The sequence below is a fragment of the Aphis gossypii genome, chromosome 1, assembly GCF_020184175.1.
Source record: "Aphis gossypii isolate Hap1 chromosome 1, ASM2018417v2, whole genome shotgun sequence".
In the NCBI taxonomy this organism is placed as follows: Eukaryota; Metazoa; Arthropoda; class Insecta; order Hemiptera; family Aphididae; genus Aphis; species Aphis gossypii.
Window position 1 is genome coordinate 40,604,217 of NC_065530.1, and position 19,057 is coordinate 40,623,273.

The window sequence follows — 19,057 nt, forward strand, 5'->3', positions numbered from 1 at the left end:
AGTTAGGGATGAAGATTTCAGTGAGCTTTAATTTAAAACACAATATTTTTTATCATTTGCTTGTTTTAACTTATTAGGAAAAATTATAGGTTGTATCTTTATTTTAGTACTATTTTAATTTGTATATGCCAGAATGAGATATAAATTATAGTTTATTATATGTGCAACATGTTATTAGAAAGTGATTAAGATAAATATATAACGACCGTTGATATAGCTCTGCCTCTGCGACCTTGTCGATAAGCTTAATTAGATTCTTTAGCCGTTGCTTAGATTTATATAAATTAAACATATACGGACGGATTGATGTTTTGTTCCCAGAGGACCAAAAAGGTCAATGGGTATTATATTTCCTTTATATACATTTTGTTTAACGATTTTGATGCTGTAAAATAAGAAGAGATATATGTCACTTTATAGAAAATAATATCATAGACATAATTTTGTGAGTTATCCTTGAACCTGTAATAGTATGATAACATTTATACTTAAAAATTAATAACAATTTTAATTCGTACAATATAAAAAAATGTACAAGACTACAATAAATTAAATTAAATTATTATGTTATTGTAATTTGGTATTTAAAATATAGACATAATAATATAAAAATAATGTTTGTTAATTATTGATGGTATATATTTTTATTGTATACAATTTACTGCAGTAAAATAAATCACTAGCTAAATTGAACGCAAATAATGAAATAAACAATAATTATAATTAGTCACACACATTTCCCATTATAGTAAGTTAATATAATAACAATAACAATAATATACATGGTTAATTGTTCAACTATTTGGAAAATGGCTGGAAACTTTTTATTACACTAAATAGTGTAGGTACTTTGAGATCAGATCTTTAAGATGATACCCATAAAATTAAATTAAATTTTTAAAAGATCACTATTTTCAAAAACATCACTTTATTAATTTGTACTCGCAAATAGGATACCTAGTGTTAATTGTATTGACCATTAAAAGCTACAGGTGAAGCAGGCAAGAATGACAATATAATAAATAATAATACAGTATGTAGAGCGTGAATTATTTAAATTCTATAATTTAATTAAATACAATATTTAGTGAAGCACCATACAATATTTAAGTGGTTTATTTTTACACTTGAAGCATCTCCTTCTCCATAATTGAATTAATAATAATAAAATAATATTATGTGTATTGACATTCAGCACTAGGTTTGATTGGTGTTCAGCACAGAAATACGACTGGGTCCTAATATATTGTTCTATTCTGTGTAAATATCTCGTATTTGTATAATATTATGCGTGTTCGCAGTTTTGCCTATCTAAGTAAGGCGCGTTTTGTTGATTTAAACGTAAAATAATAGAAATGGTTAACAATTTTAAAACACCGCAATGTAATTGAATTCACGTAACTAGTATAATTAACTTAATACTTTATTTAAGTGATTCAATGCCGTTAATTTGATTTTTTAAGTTAGGTTAAGTATGGCCGTAATCAAGTTTTTTAGGAAGTAGGTACATTATCGAAATACTTAAAAAAGTTGTACCAGAAGATATTTCAAAGCTGAAAAATGTATAACCAAGTCTTTTACTCTAATATAATATTAAATTAGGAATAATTCCAATAATATGTAAAATTTAATTATTTCGCTGGCTATTAATTATTAATTTTTTTGTATTATTTGTGTATAAATAATACGACAAAATATATCCACATGAAAATAAATTTAAATAAACATGAATTGAAAAATAAACTTTTAAAAATTAAGATTTACGTTATAGTCATTATAACCTAATATCAGTAATATTCTATGCATATATAATTTATGGTAGGTATTGGTCCTAATTATATACAACAACAATATAATAAATTTATTAAATTTGGGATAAAAAATGATCACCTACCAAAAAGGTTTTTAAATATTATAGTTTATATTTCCCCTTTTCAGCTTTTTGAATATATATCAGGGACTGGAACCTTAATGGTTTTATCGGTTTCGGTTTAGGTTTCGGTTCTCAAAATTTCAAAATTTCGGTTTCGGTTCCGGTTCCGGTTTTAAAAAATATCAAATTAAGGTTTTGGTTCCGATTTCGGTTAATACCGGTTTTAACCCTTATCCTTTGATTTTAATTTTTATCAATTATTTATTGAATAAAAAATTAACATATTAAGAATTTCTATTTAATTACAGATATTTATAATTAAGAGTACCCATATAAGAATTTAAGTAATATAACATCATAACGATGCAATATTAACATTAAAACATTTAAACTTTAAAGTTATAAAAAATATACTATTATATTCAATAATTTACCGACTGTTTATGGAAATTTACTATACCATTAAGTTCTAAACATTATAAAAATTTAAAAAAGATTAATAATGTACAATATGTATTACATATATTGTACATGACTAGCAAATCTTAAATAACAATATATTTAAAACATAACTAGATATCCACTAGGTAAGTAACTATTTTGTTAATTAATAATTAATAGTTAATAACATTTAAATTTTAAATTAATAGACAAAACAAAAATATTATAATTACAGTATACTGGTAGAATAATCAACTTTATTAAATTAAATTATTTTATTATAGTATATTATAATTTATAATTAAGGAGATAGATAGGTACAAAATGCATGAATAATAATATATTTTCAGCTTAAAATAATTATTACATATTTACATTATAATATCAATATAATATTCAAATTCAAAATATATTAGGTTATTAAATTAATAATTTACTCTTGAGAATTTTTTTTTTTATAATTTTTTTCAAATAATCGATTTGTTCTGACTAATAATTGGTCTTCCAGGTGTATAGGTGTTATATTGCACCTATAAGGCGATAGTATAAATTTTAAACCTGAAAAAAGGCGCTCGACGCTAACTTGAGTTGCCGGAACAGAAAACACAATTTTTGATAGCTGATAAATTTCCGGGTATTTTGTTTTCATTGTTTTCCAGTACTCTAGTATATTTGTTTTGTGGTTTAATCTCTTTTCATCTAATTGGAACGTTTTTAATAAAGTTTCCATTTTTGTTGAAATTGTATTTTGAGAATTTTGTTGGCTTGGAGTTGAACTTGAAATTGAACTGCACTGATTATCACTTTCCTTCTGTTTCAGAAAATCTTCAAGTCTATCTGTATCAACATAATTACTATTCAAACTTTCATCAATACTATTTTCAGTTTCTATATTTGCACTGTTAGAAACAACTTGACTCATTTCCAATTCTTTTAAATGAAACCAAATATTTATTAAATGTGTAATAGCAATATTACATTGATATTCTGTCAATGTTATATTAAATCGAGGATCTAAGAAAATTGCTGCTAGAAGAACTTGGTTGTTCATAATATTTTGTTCCCTAGATCTCAAACACTGTACTAATTTATTAGAAAACACATTGTTCAAGGATTCCGTTTCGATTCTGCAAGCAATCCAAGCCCCATAAAAATCAGTAAGTGTCAATTGCTCATATTGCAATTTTTTAGTACAAATTTTTGAGGGTAGAAGAGTTGTAAATAATATGTCTACTTGTTGCCATTCCAAATGACTCAACTCAACTTTTCTCAGTTTAGAGTCATTTGCTGCCATATTTTGGATAAATGCTTTTAGATGTTGTAATCTCTCTAGCATGTCAAATGTAGAGTGCCAACGTGTTAAGCAATCTAAAATTGGCAGTTTTAATTTCTCCTTTTTGATTAAATAAATATAAGTTTGGTTGCGCAGCTTTCTAACTAATGAGCGAACTTTGTTTAATAATTTATCTATACTGTTGTGCTTCAATGTATCAAGAACAGCTAATTGTAAAGTGTGAGCAACACAGCGAATACCTATGGTAAAAATAAACAAAGTTTTGGTTTCAACACTTGAATTGTTCATATTATGTTAAGTAGGCAAGTAACAATTAAATTTTATTTATATCAGTTTCTTATAGTCTAAATTTGTAATTAATAAAAATATAATTCAGTAAACTTACCATTAAAAATAGAACTATCACCAAGGTTTGCTAACTCAATTCTATTTAATACATATTCTGTTTCTTCATACTCTTTATCAATGCATTCAATATCTTCATTAAGCAACACAGCTATTTGTTCATCATCCAATATTGTTACTGGAACAGCTTCAGTACTAAATGATATAAACAGGAGTTTTAATAACTTAGTAGTTTCTAAAAATATAATTTATTTTATGTTCATTACAAATGGTAGGTTGTATGTACCTATATGAATTTGACATATTCAATCAGGTAATAAGGTCTTATTAAAAATATTTATAAGGTTATGATTGTTTTAAAGTTAAAAATAACCTAACATTTTCAGAAACAATAAAAAGAAAATACAATTTTCTCATTTAGGTAGTATAGTCAAAAATTCCCTGTATTACATATTTATATAAACTACAAATTTTCCTATAATTTTACTATACATATATTATGTATAATATATAATATTTAGTTAATTTTACTGTGATGGAAAAATACCATGATAGATAGGTAATTCAATCCAAATCCAAATTAGCAAGAACTTATAGAGATAACTAATAACAAGTGGTGTACCTATTGAAATTACCTTTAACCTAACGTATTATTATAAACTGAAAAAAATGTCTTACCTGTCACTACTGTCATAAGATGAAGAATCTGAAAATTCTGAACTGACATCAACTGTTTCTTCAGTACTATCATTGTTTAACTCATTATTAAATTCTGTTGTAGCTGCAACTGTTGTTGAAATTTCTTCTTCGACCAAGTTTATTGCTTTTAACATGTTTGCACCATTGTCCGAAGTGATAGTGTACAATTGTTTTTGTTCAATTTTAAATTTTTTGAGAACATTAAGAATTGTTTCTTTTAAATATATTCCTGCAATGAGTTTAACAATAATTTTATTTTAACTGTAAAGTACCTACTGACTACTATACAAACTAAAATAAATTTGGTAAAAGACTTAAGCAAATCAAACAACTCATATTATTGTATTATTGTTGTATATTATTATTGTACTAAAGTCTAAATATTTCAAATATTTACCTGTATGTGATTCTGTCAGTTCTACTAATCCCAAAGTCCTGAGTTTAATACAATCATCAACGATATATTGCATATTTATACCTAAAAAGGCTCTATTTAGTCTAGTAACACCATCGAGTTTGAGTGAAATGAGTTTAGATTGAACTTCATTAGTTATTTCATCTTGTATAAGAAGTGACTCTGTATGTACATGTTTCCTAAGAGGTAAAAATTTAAAATACATAAATTATTATTGATTACCTGTATATTTATATAATATTGTGCCAACATAATTAAAACAATATCAATATTCATACTTAATCGAGTAAGAATTGATGGTAAATTTTTTCTCCTGAAATCCATTTAAAACAGGATCCAGTATTTTCCGAAAGCCTGTATCATTTAACATGCTGAATGGACGTCCGTTGACTGTCACAAGATCAACACACGCATCTATTATCATTTTTTTATTGAGTTGTACCTTAACTTTAGGTATTAAAAAGTTGAATAGTTTAAGTTGTGATTCTTTTTTTGTAATTTTGTTTGAACTATTATTTTTTTCTAATTCTTTTGACATATATTCTTCATACAATTGATCATGGTGGGAAGCTAGATGACGTTTTAGATTTGTGCCATGTTTTCCCTATTATAATATTAAAAAAATTGTTTGTATCAGTTGTAAAAAAAAATTTATACATTATAGTATTATACTATATAGCTACTAAGATACCTAGCCACTTAGTACCTACGACAATTTATAATAACATTTATAATAATTTAGTATTAAATAATAATTCTGTAGGTACTTACTTTTATTTTACATTCACAATTTTTACTTGCCGATTCATTTAGATTCTTATTAAAAATAAAATAAGAATGAATTTTTGACACACTTGGGCGACCCATGTTTCAATTGAATATTATTAAAATTTATAGTTTATAGTTTAATACCTTATAATAATATAAATTTTAATTTTTAACAATAAACTTTTAAGCGGTCACGGAGACGGGAGAACCGTTCACAGCAGTATACAGCAGTAGACAGCAGTGTCGTACAGAGCATAGAGTAAAGAGTAAACATGCGTAGCTATTTTTAGCTGTAATAATATTTAATTGTTATAAAATTATTATATTTATTATTATTTTATGAATATTCTGTGTTATTATTAACGACGACGACGACGATGTCGATAACGTGGCTGTGCTATTTTCGATAATATTATATTATTTTCATTGTTACTGTAATAATTGTCTGATAAAATACTATTAGTTTATTTTAATAATGTATAGAGGGTGTATCTTGCTTGGATGTATACTAACGATAAGTGTATTATGTATATTTATGTTCGCAGACTATGGTACACTCTATTTTGATGTTTTTACATGGGTACTGCTTATTACATATTTATTTTAATACCCATTTGTCAAACACTCTACAAAAAAATTGTTATTACTTAGTATTTATAATCAATGGTAATACCGATTATTAGTAAAACACATCAATATTCCAAGAACGTAAAATGTAAATAACAATTTTACGAAGCATTGCGCGCGGAACCGATACCGACACGTCGTATTTGACCGTCGCGGCTCAATTTTAGCGTGGAAACGTACTATATACATAATACATTATATAGGAATTATAGGTCTACGATTTTATGATAGTTATCTGTTGTTACTAATAACTAACTTATTACTTATTAGTTATTAGTATTATTATGTAATATATATTATACATTTATACATAAAATATCTATTGGATTTTTTAACCGCAAAAAAACCGTAAAAACCTCTACATCAAAATATAGGTTTCGGTTTCGGTTTCGGTTCCTAAAAAAATGTATTTAAGGGTTCCGGTCCAGTTTCGGTCCCAAAATTTTTAAAAGGTTTCGGTCCAAAACCGGTCTATTTCGGTACGGTTCCAGTCCCTGATATATATATATATATATTATTAATATGGGTCTACATTTTATTATATCATACTAGAGACGGTATATTATAGTATCATTCACCTAAAGTTTTTAACAAAATTATTAAACAACATATATGAATTGACTGCGGCAACTGCAATGACAAAGACTATAATATTATTATGTTTAAACTGCTAACATATTCTACATTTTAGGTTAATGAAAATGCTTCTACTTCGATAAAACTAAATAAAACTATTGAATATGATAAATTATTTCTCAGAATTATTTCTAAAATATAAATATACAGTTTAAAACTTATTAAAACTTATCAAAACTTAAAAGTTAAAAATACTTGTAAAATTAAAAATTCCTCATATACTTGCATTAAAGTGGAATATTCAAACTATAAGTTCAACTTGACTTAATCTGCGACGTAGAAATTCTGTGTATACATAACATTAAAATCCAAGTACCAAAGTTTCTTTATTGTATGATGCCGATTATTTATAAATTATAAAAATACTTGATTGAAATCTAGATACACGACATTTCAGTTACTTAAAAGATTGCTCATTTTGATTCATAAGTTTGTGTAATCATATAATTACATAAATTTATTACCTAACTATTGTACTTTTATAAAAAGCTATTTATATGTATAAGGTTTGTTAATTAATTAACTATGGATAATTATCAATATTATCACTCACATATACATATGTATCATATAATGTGTATTGTATATTTAAGTACCTATTTGAATATATCTATAACATATAATTAGATACAAGAAATACAAATCAAAAAAATTTTTAATAAATTATCAAATATGAAGTGTCATATAAATATTATTTTAAAAAAATTTACAAAAATGTCGTTGGTAAATGGTAACTATTCTAGTGTACAATAGGTGTTGAGTGTATCACATTATTATTATTGAGAAAGTCACTGCAATAATGGATGTTTGAAATTTGAATACGCAATTATAAATCATTATAGCACACGATGGAAACAATTTTGACCAGATAACTAAAGGTAATAAAACAGTTATTCAGTTATTTTAATATACAAATGATAACAAATAATAATATAATATTCTTGTAATATTTAACTGTTGAGATAGTATAATATAGTTTATAGTTTTATACTTATATTAATACAGTAGCTAATAAAAAAATATATCGTATACTTATACATAATATGAATATTCAAAGATTGAAAAATGTTTATAGTTTTTCCTTCTCCAATTATTTAAATTATAATTATTATAATCATTTAAGTACTAAGACATTTTTTTTTTTTTTTTTTGGCCCGCCGAAGTAAAAACTAAATTATTCATAAACTACAAATAAATTAAGTATAAATTAAAAACCTCTATCAGGTAAAAAGAACTGTACCTATCTACATCGAACTGCACTCGTTCAAAAAAGAAGTTACAATTTAAGGCAGGTTCCGACTATGAGCGTTCTCGTGTACACACAAACTTTTCACGAGTCAAACATGAATAGTGAAAACCCGCCTTTAAAAACATTGAAAATATTACGAATCTTATGTCTAACACTCTAACCACTCTACCCATCAAATGTATGAAATTTTTGTTAAAATACTTTTTTTTGAGCCTAAGTGCAGTTCGGCCACTATACGTGTTTTTACCAAGTGCCATTACCTTTTTTTAAATTCAAGTACCATCAATTCGACCATATTCCACAAAACTATACCTACTTATTAGTGATGAATCATATCACAGTTTTTCTTTTTTTTTTTACTTACAAAATTGATTTATATAGTTTATATTTAATTTAATACGAAATTTGTACAATTAAATTTACATATTATTATATAAAGCATATTGTATTTTAAAATGTTTACATAAACCTACGTCTATAATCCATTTCAATTTTATTGTATATTTTGTAATATTTATTGAATAAAATAAATAAAAACAGTTCAAAATTAAATGAAATATTATTTATGCTCGGTTGAATGAAACCCAATAAAGTAACTGAAGTGAATTTTGTCAATATTAATAAAAACCAGCACTTTTCACTTCGGCAACATCACCCTACCGTCTTTCACCTTGTTTGAAAAAGAGTTCCCTTTGGACTATGGCACTATACAAATGTCATCCCATACGACGCATGGCACCGTGGTGATCTCACCCTAAAGTATAATAAATATTGAAAATAAAACTAAAAAAAAACCATATTACAAATTGCCGGCAAGACTCAAATTGGAAATGATAACCTTTTAGAATAGCAAAAAGCAGTCAGAACAATTTGAAAACATTTTAAAAGATCTGTGGAAAAGTCACCAATTGCTGGTATGTGCAAAACCTTAATAAATGCGTAAAATGAAATATAATAAAATGTATAGGTGAACGTCATTTTCCATCTCTGAATATTACAGACAAGAAATTACAATAATAATAATAATAATGAAAAAAAGTGAGCAAGGAACTACCACTGTGCTGTAAATAATACGATGATTGAGAAACTATTATGGGTATGTTAAATTTGAATTCTGTTATCTATACCATTCTTTATAAATCCTATTCTAAACTGAGACAGTTTGACTGCCTATATCGATATATATATATTATGATTTGTGTTTTTGATATAGCTATTAAAACCATTTATTTTACTTTTAACAATAAGGTAAATTGATATAATTTTTTTCAGAAATATTACATTTATTATAATATATTATTAGGTATATTATATTAGTATTATTATGATTAATATATATTTTTATTGTGTTATATCAACTAATAAAACTCAAAATTTAATAACATCTTTAAGTAAATTCCTTAAAATAGTAAGACTAGATTCATGTTTATTAATAATAATAATATCTTAAAATAAATGAAAGATGTAATTTAGTAAAATTCATAATAATAAAAGTTCTAAATTCCAACAAATATTTTTAATATAAAAGAAAATAATTATCATCGTTCTTTGTTGCTATAATAATTAATAACTAATAAGTAATTTATAGTAAATCAAATAATTATCTAATTAATTACTCAAAACATTAACTGTGGTAATATCACAATTAAAAAATATCTGTAAATATCATATAATAGTTATATAATAATAGCTATCTATGTCAACTCGTCTTTCTAGTGTCTATTCACCAAAATATAAATAATTTATTGTAATTTTATTTTTTATGACCTAATTTTATTTTTTTAACCACTGTCTATAACAACACTGACACTATCAGAAAGGTTTATACGAATTGTCTCAATAAAGATGACTACGGATTACGTTTAATCATAACGATAAATGTAACACTTATAGTGATGGGTGAGAGCGTAAGGAATATTAATACACGTTATAAACGCTGTAGTGGCGCCATTATTGGATACCTATCCAATGTGCCCCAATCCTCAGCCTTTTATTTGTGGTTATGATCTTATTTCTCAACATGCCACTATTGGCACTTTACTTAAGTGCGAGTCGTGACTTAAGACGTTTTACTAATTATATATATTATATATATATATTATATATATATATAAATATATATGTGTATTATAGAATAAATAATAATAAATAAATTGCAGGTTATAGGTTAAATTCTGTGTTGTAGATTTTTTTTTTTTTTTTATTATTATTGCACCGATAAAATTGATGGTGAAAAATAAAATCTGAATATATATTTGAATTCTTATCGTCATTTTAAATTTGATTTTAAAATGTAAGAATTGAAAAGTTTTTAAATATAAATTAAACAGAACTAAAAAGAGTATAAAAAAAGTGGTACTATTGATTTCAAGTGAACTTCATTACGAAGTTTGGTGACATCTCTTTAAAACTGCAGTCACATACTCTACAATAATGGTCACTTACTATTCGCCCAGCGTCATATGATACTTAGAAAAGCGTATATATTAAACTCCTTAAAAACGGTTAATATAAAATTCTCTCGAAAAATTTATTTTTTTAATTTAAATTTCATTAAAAACAGATTATTTGAAAGTTCAAATTTCTACTTTTCATATAACTATTTGTAAATTGTGTAGTATTAAAAAAATCTTTTTATATTAATGTTATTTTTTTTTTAAATACAACCAGCAATTTTTTTCTACAAACTCATATAGACAATTTAAAAAATAATGGTTTGTGTATGGTGTAAGAGCATTACAAAAGCGTTATAAATATGAAGTTTTCTCAAAATAAGTATTACGGTAGTATTTACCTCCAAAAATCCAATTTCAATCGAAGATCATCCGGCTGAAACATTTAGTGGTACCTCATCTTAGCTTGAACACACTGTACACACCACAAATAACACGCGGCATATAATACACTAACCTGTGGTGTAGTGTGTACATAATAATAATATTTACCATCGTGACCGTCGTGTTTATTATGTGGGTGTGCATGTGTTGTGTGATTTTGAGAACGAGAAAACTGAAAAGTTTTGTCGATCATATCTGGTGGTGCGTATACACCGCGCCGTACATCTTATAACAGCCATGGTACAAAAGTCAACATGCGGTATGCAAATGCGTACAAACTTCCTGCGTGACACGCTTAATCCAGCGTTGAAGTAATGCCGAAAATAGAAGTCGATAACCGACCGGAAAGATTAAAACCTTGCATTTAATTAGAAAACACTTTAAGCCGTGTCGAGTCCTTTGGCTAGCGTTTTCGCCGCCGCGACGTATAATCTTATGTCGACGCGCCGCGCGCTAAAAGATTATGTAAAAAAATTCGAACCGTGTAGTACCTATAACGGTGTATACTTAAACATAATATTATGACTTGTAGCTAACTCGAGCGACGGAGCGGAGTTTGTTTCGATATTACAATAATGTTATTTCTGAAAATATCTTTTAGCGCAGACGTGGGAGAGAAATGAAAAAATCTTCATTTTCATTTCTAAGAGCTCATCAAGGTTTTATCGTCATAATTAAATGTTGTGTTTTTTTAACGTTTCGTCTATCTTATATTATTATTATAGTGCACTATAATACAGCAACGATAATATTCCAAAAAGCCAGCGGACATATTCAAAAGTATAACCGCATGTATTATATTATGCAAATAATGATGATTCTTTTGTCACGAACAAGACGAACAATTTCATAGAAAATACAAGCAATTTTTAAAAAGTAATAAACTATAATATAAAAGCTAATATAATCCATTATTATAAGTACAACATAGATCACGGTTAAAAAGCATATACCTAGGTGCCTTAAACACCAAACAGCCTAATTAGAATTAATCAAGTTTATTTATTGTAAAATCGACAACTATTACAAAAATATTTTAAAATTTTGTTATTTTATTGATTTTTTGACTATGTGTCTGTATTCCTATTTATATTTATTTATAAACGAATTTTATAAATACATTTTTTGAGGTAATACTCAGACACATGTCGTTTTAAATTTATTATATTATTATCTATAATTTTTGTAATTTTTGATTTTTTTTTTTTAAATTTCTCAAAAACCACATTAGAAACGACTGCGTAAATCTATTTTATCCATATTGAAAAGACATCACAATATCATCACATGATGCGCTGATACATCCTCTGATACGTTTTAAGAAAAATCCTTTAATGATTTCTTAATTTCTAACAAATTATTACTCGATTCACGATAAATGAATTCTAAATGTCTATGTAATGACATAGATTATTACTTTATTTTAAAATTCGTTTAAACGGCATGCGGCGGGTTCAATGTTTATTAGCGTATAAAACGTCATGTATAAAATTATATCATAAATGTATATTATATGTATAATGTGTATATGATATGGAAACCAGAAAAATAATATTTTTATAAGACGTAAAATTTGGAACGTTATACGTATTTTTTTCTTGTGTTTATCCCTACGTACCATACAACCGTGTTTAAAAATCGACGAACATAAATATTATGGCAGTCGGTAGTATAAAGTATATAATATAATATTGTTGTATTATTTGAACATGCTCACTATTTTATAGTTTGACTTTATTTACACTATGTTTATTTATAAAAATATAAATGACGATATGATCAAAATTAGTTTTAGATAGGTCACATACCGCAACAATGTCGAATAAAGAATCGAAAAATTACCGATTTTATTAATTAGAACGTTAATAGTATTATCGTGATGGTTTTAAAGACCTTATATAGATCAATAAAGACATTCATTCAAGGCCTTCTTTCATAAATATAAATTACAATCGAAGTAATTATACATAATATTTTCAATATAAAAATGAAAAGCGTATAGTCAAAGTTCCCCATAATATATCCTTTTTTATGTAAAGTACAACTGAATTATAAGTTGTAGTCATTTTTCTCCAAAAATAAGATATAGGTCTCTTTCACTATTTTTACAAATACTTTGATATCGGGTAGTTATAAACAACTCAATATTTTAACGTGCACAAAAGAGTCATCACTCATCATATAGTTAATGTAAAAAAAATGTCTGAAAATGAGTTTCATCTAACCTTACGTGTATAATTTTGTTTTTACCAGTATTAGGCTAGTTTACAAATTTCCGATATAAAAGATAGATATTATACGTAATTTTAAATCAATTGGTTCGTACCTACCTCAAAACACCTCTCTTCAGTATAAACATTCATTAGTCACTATATAAACACTATGAAAATACTCTTACCTCTTCTAGAAAATGTCAAGTCTACATTAATTAATTAAATATTTTTTTATACATAATATAATAATATTGGTTTATAACGTATACACACACTTCATATTATAATAATGTGTATTACGCGATTAGTGCGATACAATCAATACATAATATAATTCATGTTTAATAGTACCGTTGTAATATTTAATAAATGTTTTATACACGAAGCACCTCTTTAAGTTTTAAATAAAATTTAAAATGATACTATTAATATACACATAGTATTCATGTGATCAAAGAGCATATTTTGTTTTACTCGCGGAATTTATCTTTTGAATATTTCGTTTTATTTAAATTTACTCAAAATGAATGCTGGGTGGGTACTGGGTATACTGTATACAGTTTACAGTATACAATCATTACATCGTTTAGAACACAAAAAAGTCTTTAATTTGTTTTATAAGTCGTCGCACGGCGTTGTTTCATTATTCATTTACATAATATATTTTATTTATTTATTTTTTTTTATAGTGTCAAATTCAAACTTCTCTGACGTTTTTATTCGGAACACGTTTTGCCGGCGTCGAGAGCAAAAGTACCTACGTGGATATGCGGTTTCATGCCCACCAAAAATATCAAATGTGTTTTACGGGTATATCCACAGCGTTTTATTGTTCCAACAATAATTGTTGAGAGTAGACATCTGGAAAGGCTATAAAAAATAAACCGCACAAGGTACAATAACAAAACGAGAAAAAATAGGGCAACAAAATGATTTTCATATCAAAAAACTTGCAATGTCTACAACAACTGTAGTGTGCATAGTTAAAATATTTATTTTACTACTTTTATATTTTGTTTATGTATTTACCTGTTCTCTATTATACCGAAATGCAAATAATAATTAATAAATAATAATAATTACTAATTAGGACATGTCATCAATATCGAATTAAACGATTTCGTATAATAAAAATTCATGATCGTGATGATCATAGACAAGTCAGTCTGTGTGAAAATCATTTGAAAATTCGTTAGTCAACCTTCTATAATTACTCACATAAAATATATAAAGTTTTACATTTTATGAATAGTCCAGGGATTGAAATATCTATTTCTCTCTTAAATTCTAACTGACGATTTCATAGTTCCCTGTAGGGTCTACAGTGTAGACTCTACACGATCACTACTGTCAGCTTTATATTTATTAATATTATAAATCGGTGCATGGGTAAACTGTATTTTGTGTAAAACATTTTTTATTATGTTCATTTTTACTACAAACCATTTTATTTTGGACTCATTGATATTCAATACCATTTTTTTGCGTACAAATTATCACTCACTTTTAATAACGTGTTTATATTTTAAATTATTTATTTATTATATTTTTAATTAATTTAATTGCATATATTTTAATATGGTGTTCATTTTAAAAGGAAATATTGAGTAATTAATAAATCAGTTAGAATCATCATTTATAATATAAAAGTATCCATGTATACTTACTCTAAAATTACATACAGAAAAATTGCTTTTTATCTATTGGGCTAGAAGAACCATAGATGGTTGTTTATACTTAGCACTTACATTTTTTTTAAGAGAGTTGTGCAACGTCCATTTACCCAACAAAATTCATTTTTAGTTAGGTAGTTTTATAGATGGGTACATATTTATATAGGTATATTAGATGCAAATTTTGAAAATTATTGAATTTTTAACCACCATCTGGTGTTAAAAATTATTTTAATTATTTTTATACCTTTTTATTGTATTTTTATACTTAAATAGGATGTACGAAATTTGGCATAGGCAAAAAGACGATGCGCAAACGATAAACGTCGCCGCAGGTGTATCATTTTTGAACGTATAATTATATTCGTTGAGTGAGAAGGGCCATGTTGTATATTGTATTATGTTAATTACCAGAAACATTGTACCTATTACCATATTTTATTTTAGTTACCTTTTTGTTCAAAGCTATATAAATATGCAGACAAGTACACAACACACAAATTTCCTATCGCATAACTTGTCAGTTTTACCCGGCGATCCCTACAAATTCTGATCCAGTATTACACTTCACTACGCGAACGTTGATCAGTTGGTAGATAAGCCTGAATTTTGGTGGCCGAGCGCATGTTCCCGACTCGTTAGAACTTACACAATATTTAAATAGAAGAATTTGTAGAAAAGTGATAATTTTGAAAATATATTTTATAAAATATTTACATCATACAAACAAAATCGTAAATTTGTTTGGTGTTTGTTGATTTTTATAGGTTATACTTAAGGAGAGTTATGACTTAAACTATTACGAAGTCAATAATAGGGCAACTTTTATTAATTAATAGCCTCACTAAACAAACCAGATTTACTCGGTGTCTCGGTTTGATATTTACCATGTAGGTATCTAAAAGAAAGATTGATCACATTAACAATGCTGTAATAATCTCAAATATGTATTTTATTTATTTAAATTATTATTTTACCATGTACATATTTATATAACAAATATATCCTATCTGTTGTATAAACATTTGCTGTACTTATGCTGTTTTACCTTTATACAATAATAATTGTTTAATTTATTTTCATAAATCGATTTATAAAAAATATTATTATCGTCTCATATGCTACACTAGGATCATAACATTATGTTTTAAAATTATAAAATATAAATTTTAACAATAATTTTTATTAAAATAAACAGAAAAGAAAGAATTTACTATAAATAAATTATAATATAATACAGATTTTATCGTTAAATATTTTAAATTCTTTAAATAATTATTCTGATGAATAGGTTTTTGGTTTTATAATATTTTTATTTACTATGGATTATTTATTATTTAAAGACATATTATATATTATAACCTAATTCATGCTGTGATACCATAATGTATTATCGATTGTATTAGTGCGAAATAGGTTTTTTTAAGAACGTCTATATGTTCAAAAATGTTTGTAAAAAGAGGATTAGTTTTCGAATAATCTAATAATAATGTTATTAACTTTTTTTAAATTGAAGATTCCATTTCAGGTATTGGTCATAAAACATAATCTTTGAAAAATCACTAAGAGTTAACAGTACAAGTATTGAAATTATTAAATTACTAGTTTCAATAATTATTGTTGATTAACACAATTTTATAACTCTTATATTATGTTCTGTTACTAAAAAAATATACGATGTATGACATCAGTTAAGAACAATTTCTTAAAATTCGAACGAAATTACTTTTTGGTGACTTTTGAACTATAACATAATATTACTTATACGTTTTTAACACACAGTTATAAATTATAATACTATAACTGTGGATTTCTAAAAAAACAAAAAATAGCAGATTAATATAGGTAACGACTCAACTAAATAGTAGATGTAAAGTGTACCTCGTCATTGATTAAGTTATAAAATGTCAATAATATTTGATTCAGAAAGTTAATTTAGAAATGTAAAAATTTATGCATTTTTTCACTGTTATCAGTTTTACCTTTTTGAATGACATTTTTTTCATGCTCCAAAACACATTACGGCGAATTTTGATGAAAAAATTAATTAATCAATGAATCAAATTTTGAACGACTATCATTAATTATTTAAATATCTAAATTAATTAAGTAGGAGACCGACTACTCAAACGTTTAAAATAAGAATTACTATTCAGTATTCACTTTCTATAAATTAAAACATTAATCAAGCATTTCATAGAAATGTCCTTATTTTTATCAAGTTAATACATTTATAAGGTTTTGATCATTTAACTATAGGTACTGTTAAAGACTGAAGTTGTGTACTTGAAACTATTAAGATTATAATTTATCTTTGCATTTGCCACCTATCTGCAACTGCGATCACTGCAGTGAATACGCTTCTTTTCAATATGTTCCATAAGTGATAATTAAAATAATAATAGTACCTCATAACAAAATAAAACAAAGATTTATACATGTGTAAATTGAAACATTAGTGTGATTAAATCATTTATCGGAAGCCTGAAGACTGAAGTACTTTAAATTACTTCGCGCATGTGCCAACTGCTACTGAAACTGAATTGAGACGGGCACTCCGGACATTCACAAAACACTTATTACTAAAAGTTAAGTACAATTTAAAAAAAAAAACTACAAAATTTAACTTTAAAGTGCAACATATTGCCGTTCATAAATTGTATATACCGGAAATAATTCAGGCTTCCGTTGTCTAAGTATCGAAGTACTGCCTATTGAAAAAAATGCTACTCTAGTTTCTATGACCAAGTTCATAATTAGTTCGATGATAAATAGAACTACATACTCCACAATGGGACCTATAAAAAACATGTATAAGGCAACCAGTAAAGAGCAAACATTAGTCAAATATTTGAAATTAAAAACTTAATTAGTTATTAGTTATTTATTTACTTAGTTATTGTTCTTAAATGTTATTGTTTCTTAACCTATCTAAATTACATTCGTATAACGTGGTCATTTCTTTCGTGGTCCTGTACATAAATACGTAGGTATATACATATAAGCGAGAGTTCTAGCAAAACTTCGCACAGGTACTAAATAAACTAAACTACCTGAAAAATAATGCATAAGAATGGTACGTTGACTTGATGAACCACGTACACGATACTTGAATCTATAAAAAATTTTCTCAGGGCATCCAAACATTAACCAAATATTTGAAATTGAAAACTTCAAGTCGTTATTATTAAATAATAGTATATACATATGTTAAAGTTGTTTTCGTCTCTTTATTGGATGTCCTATACATGTTATGTAAAAAAGTTGAAATCCCGACAAAATTTCGACCAGACACAATAACTGGACACAAGTGTTTTATGAAAATCCTAGATCATCTTTATACATTTTTTCTCGCCGAAGTTGTCATCGCCCTCTAACAATTTTCAAAATTTCCATTTAACCATCTGTGAAATACCTATTGAATGAAATTAAATTAATTAAATTACAATTTTCTATTGTTTTTAATTATATATATATATATATATTGTGTAATATTACACTGTTATTGTTTCAATGCTACGTGATATGCTTGATTTTGTGGCCAGAATTAAAAACTATATAGCAGAATATCTAAATGAAAGACAGTCCATCATGAACAATATCATTGATTATATATATTTAATCATCCAACACCTCAAAGTTGTACCTAGTTGGAGATCAAAATATTTTTTCTACTATAAAACGTATAAACGGACAAATAAGCATTTAGTATTGTAAAATCTTAACTTTAACTTTCGTGGATTCATTAAGAATCTAAAAAATGACTTTGGCTTACTACCTACTTGAAATAATACGCAGATTGTTATGATTAGTTATAGTTCTTTTATAATCATTATTTAGTTCTAATGTAGAAACGTTTTCAATCTGCCAGAGTTTTGTATTTACATTTACGGTCCGTTTGTATTGCAAGGACAAAGTAGTCAAATATTTATTCAGCGTATACTTATCTATGGGTTTGGGCATTTCTATGGTTAAATATTGAACAAT

The 19,057-nt window shown here is 25.9% G+C and overlaps 1 protein-coding gene and 1 long non-coding RNA gene across 2 annotated transcripts; one reads left to right on the plus strand and one right to left on the minus strand.

Moving 5' to 3' along the window:
* Nucleotides 1-450: 450 nt before the first annotated feature.
* LOC126551173 (uncharacterized) lies at nucleotides 451-6,058 on the minus strand. The gene is made up of 8 exons (XM_050203971.1): nucleotides 5,839-6,058; nucleotides 5,346-5,671; nucleotides 5,050-5,246; nucleotides 4,632-4,881; nucleotides 3,994-4,148; nucleotides 3,314-3,847; nucleotides 2,898-3,244; nucleotides 451-462 (listed from the first exon to the last, which is right to left on the minus strand). The coding sequence occupies exons 1-8, from the start codon at nucleotides 5,932-5,934 to the stop codon at nucleotides 451-453; spliced, it is 1,917 nt and encodes a 638-aa protein (XP_050059928.1). The 5' UTR covers nucleotides 5,935-6,058.
* Nucleotides 6,059-11,148: 5,090 nt separating this feature from the next.
* Nucleotides 11,149-14,723, plus strand: LOC126549764 (uncharacterized). Its single transcript, XR_007603872.1, has 3 exons — nucleotides 11,149-11,495; nucleotides 11,910-12,060; nucleotides 14,087-14,723. It is a non-coding gene; the product is annotated as an uncharacterized LOC126549764 (long non-coding RNA).
* Nucleotides 14,724-19,057: the final 4,334 nt, after the last annotated feature.

Excerpts from the sequence above, each read along its gene's own strand:
- LOC126551173 (XM_050203971.1), bottom strand. The coding sequence starts at position 5,934 with ATGGGTCGCCCAAGTGTGTCAAAAATTCATTCTTATTTTATTTTTAAT. Across the intron at positions 4,882-5,049 it reads ACTGACAGAATCACATACAG|GAATATATTTAAAAGAAACA; the intron begins GTAAATATTTGA and ends AACTCATTGCAG. Across the intron at positions 4,149-4,631 it reads TCTTATGACAGTAGTGACAG|TACTGAAGCTGTTCCAGTAA; the intron begins GTAAGACATTTT and ends TATATCATTTAG.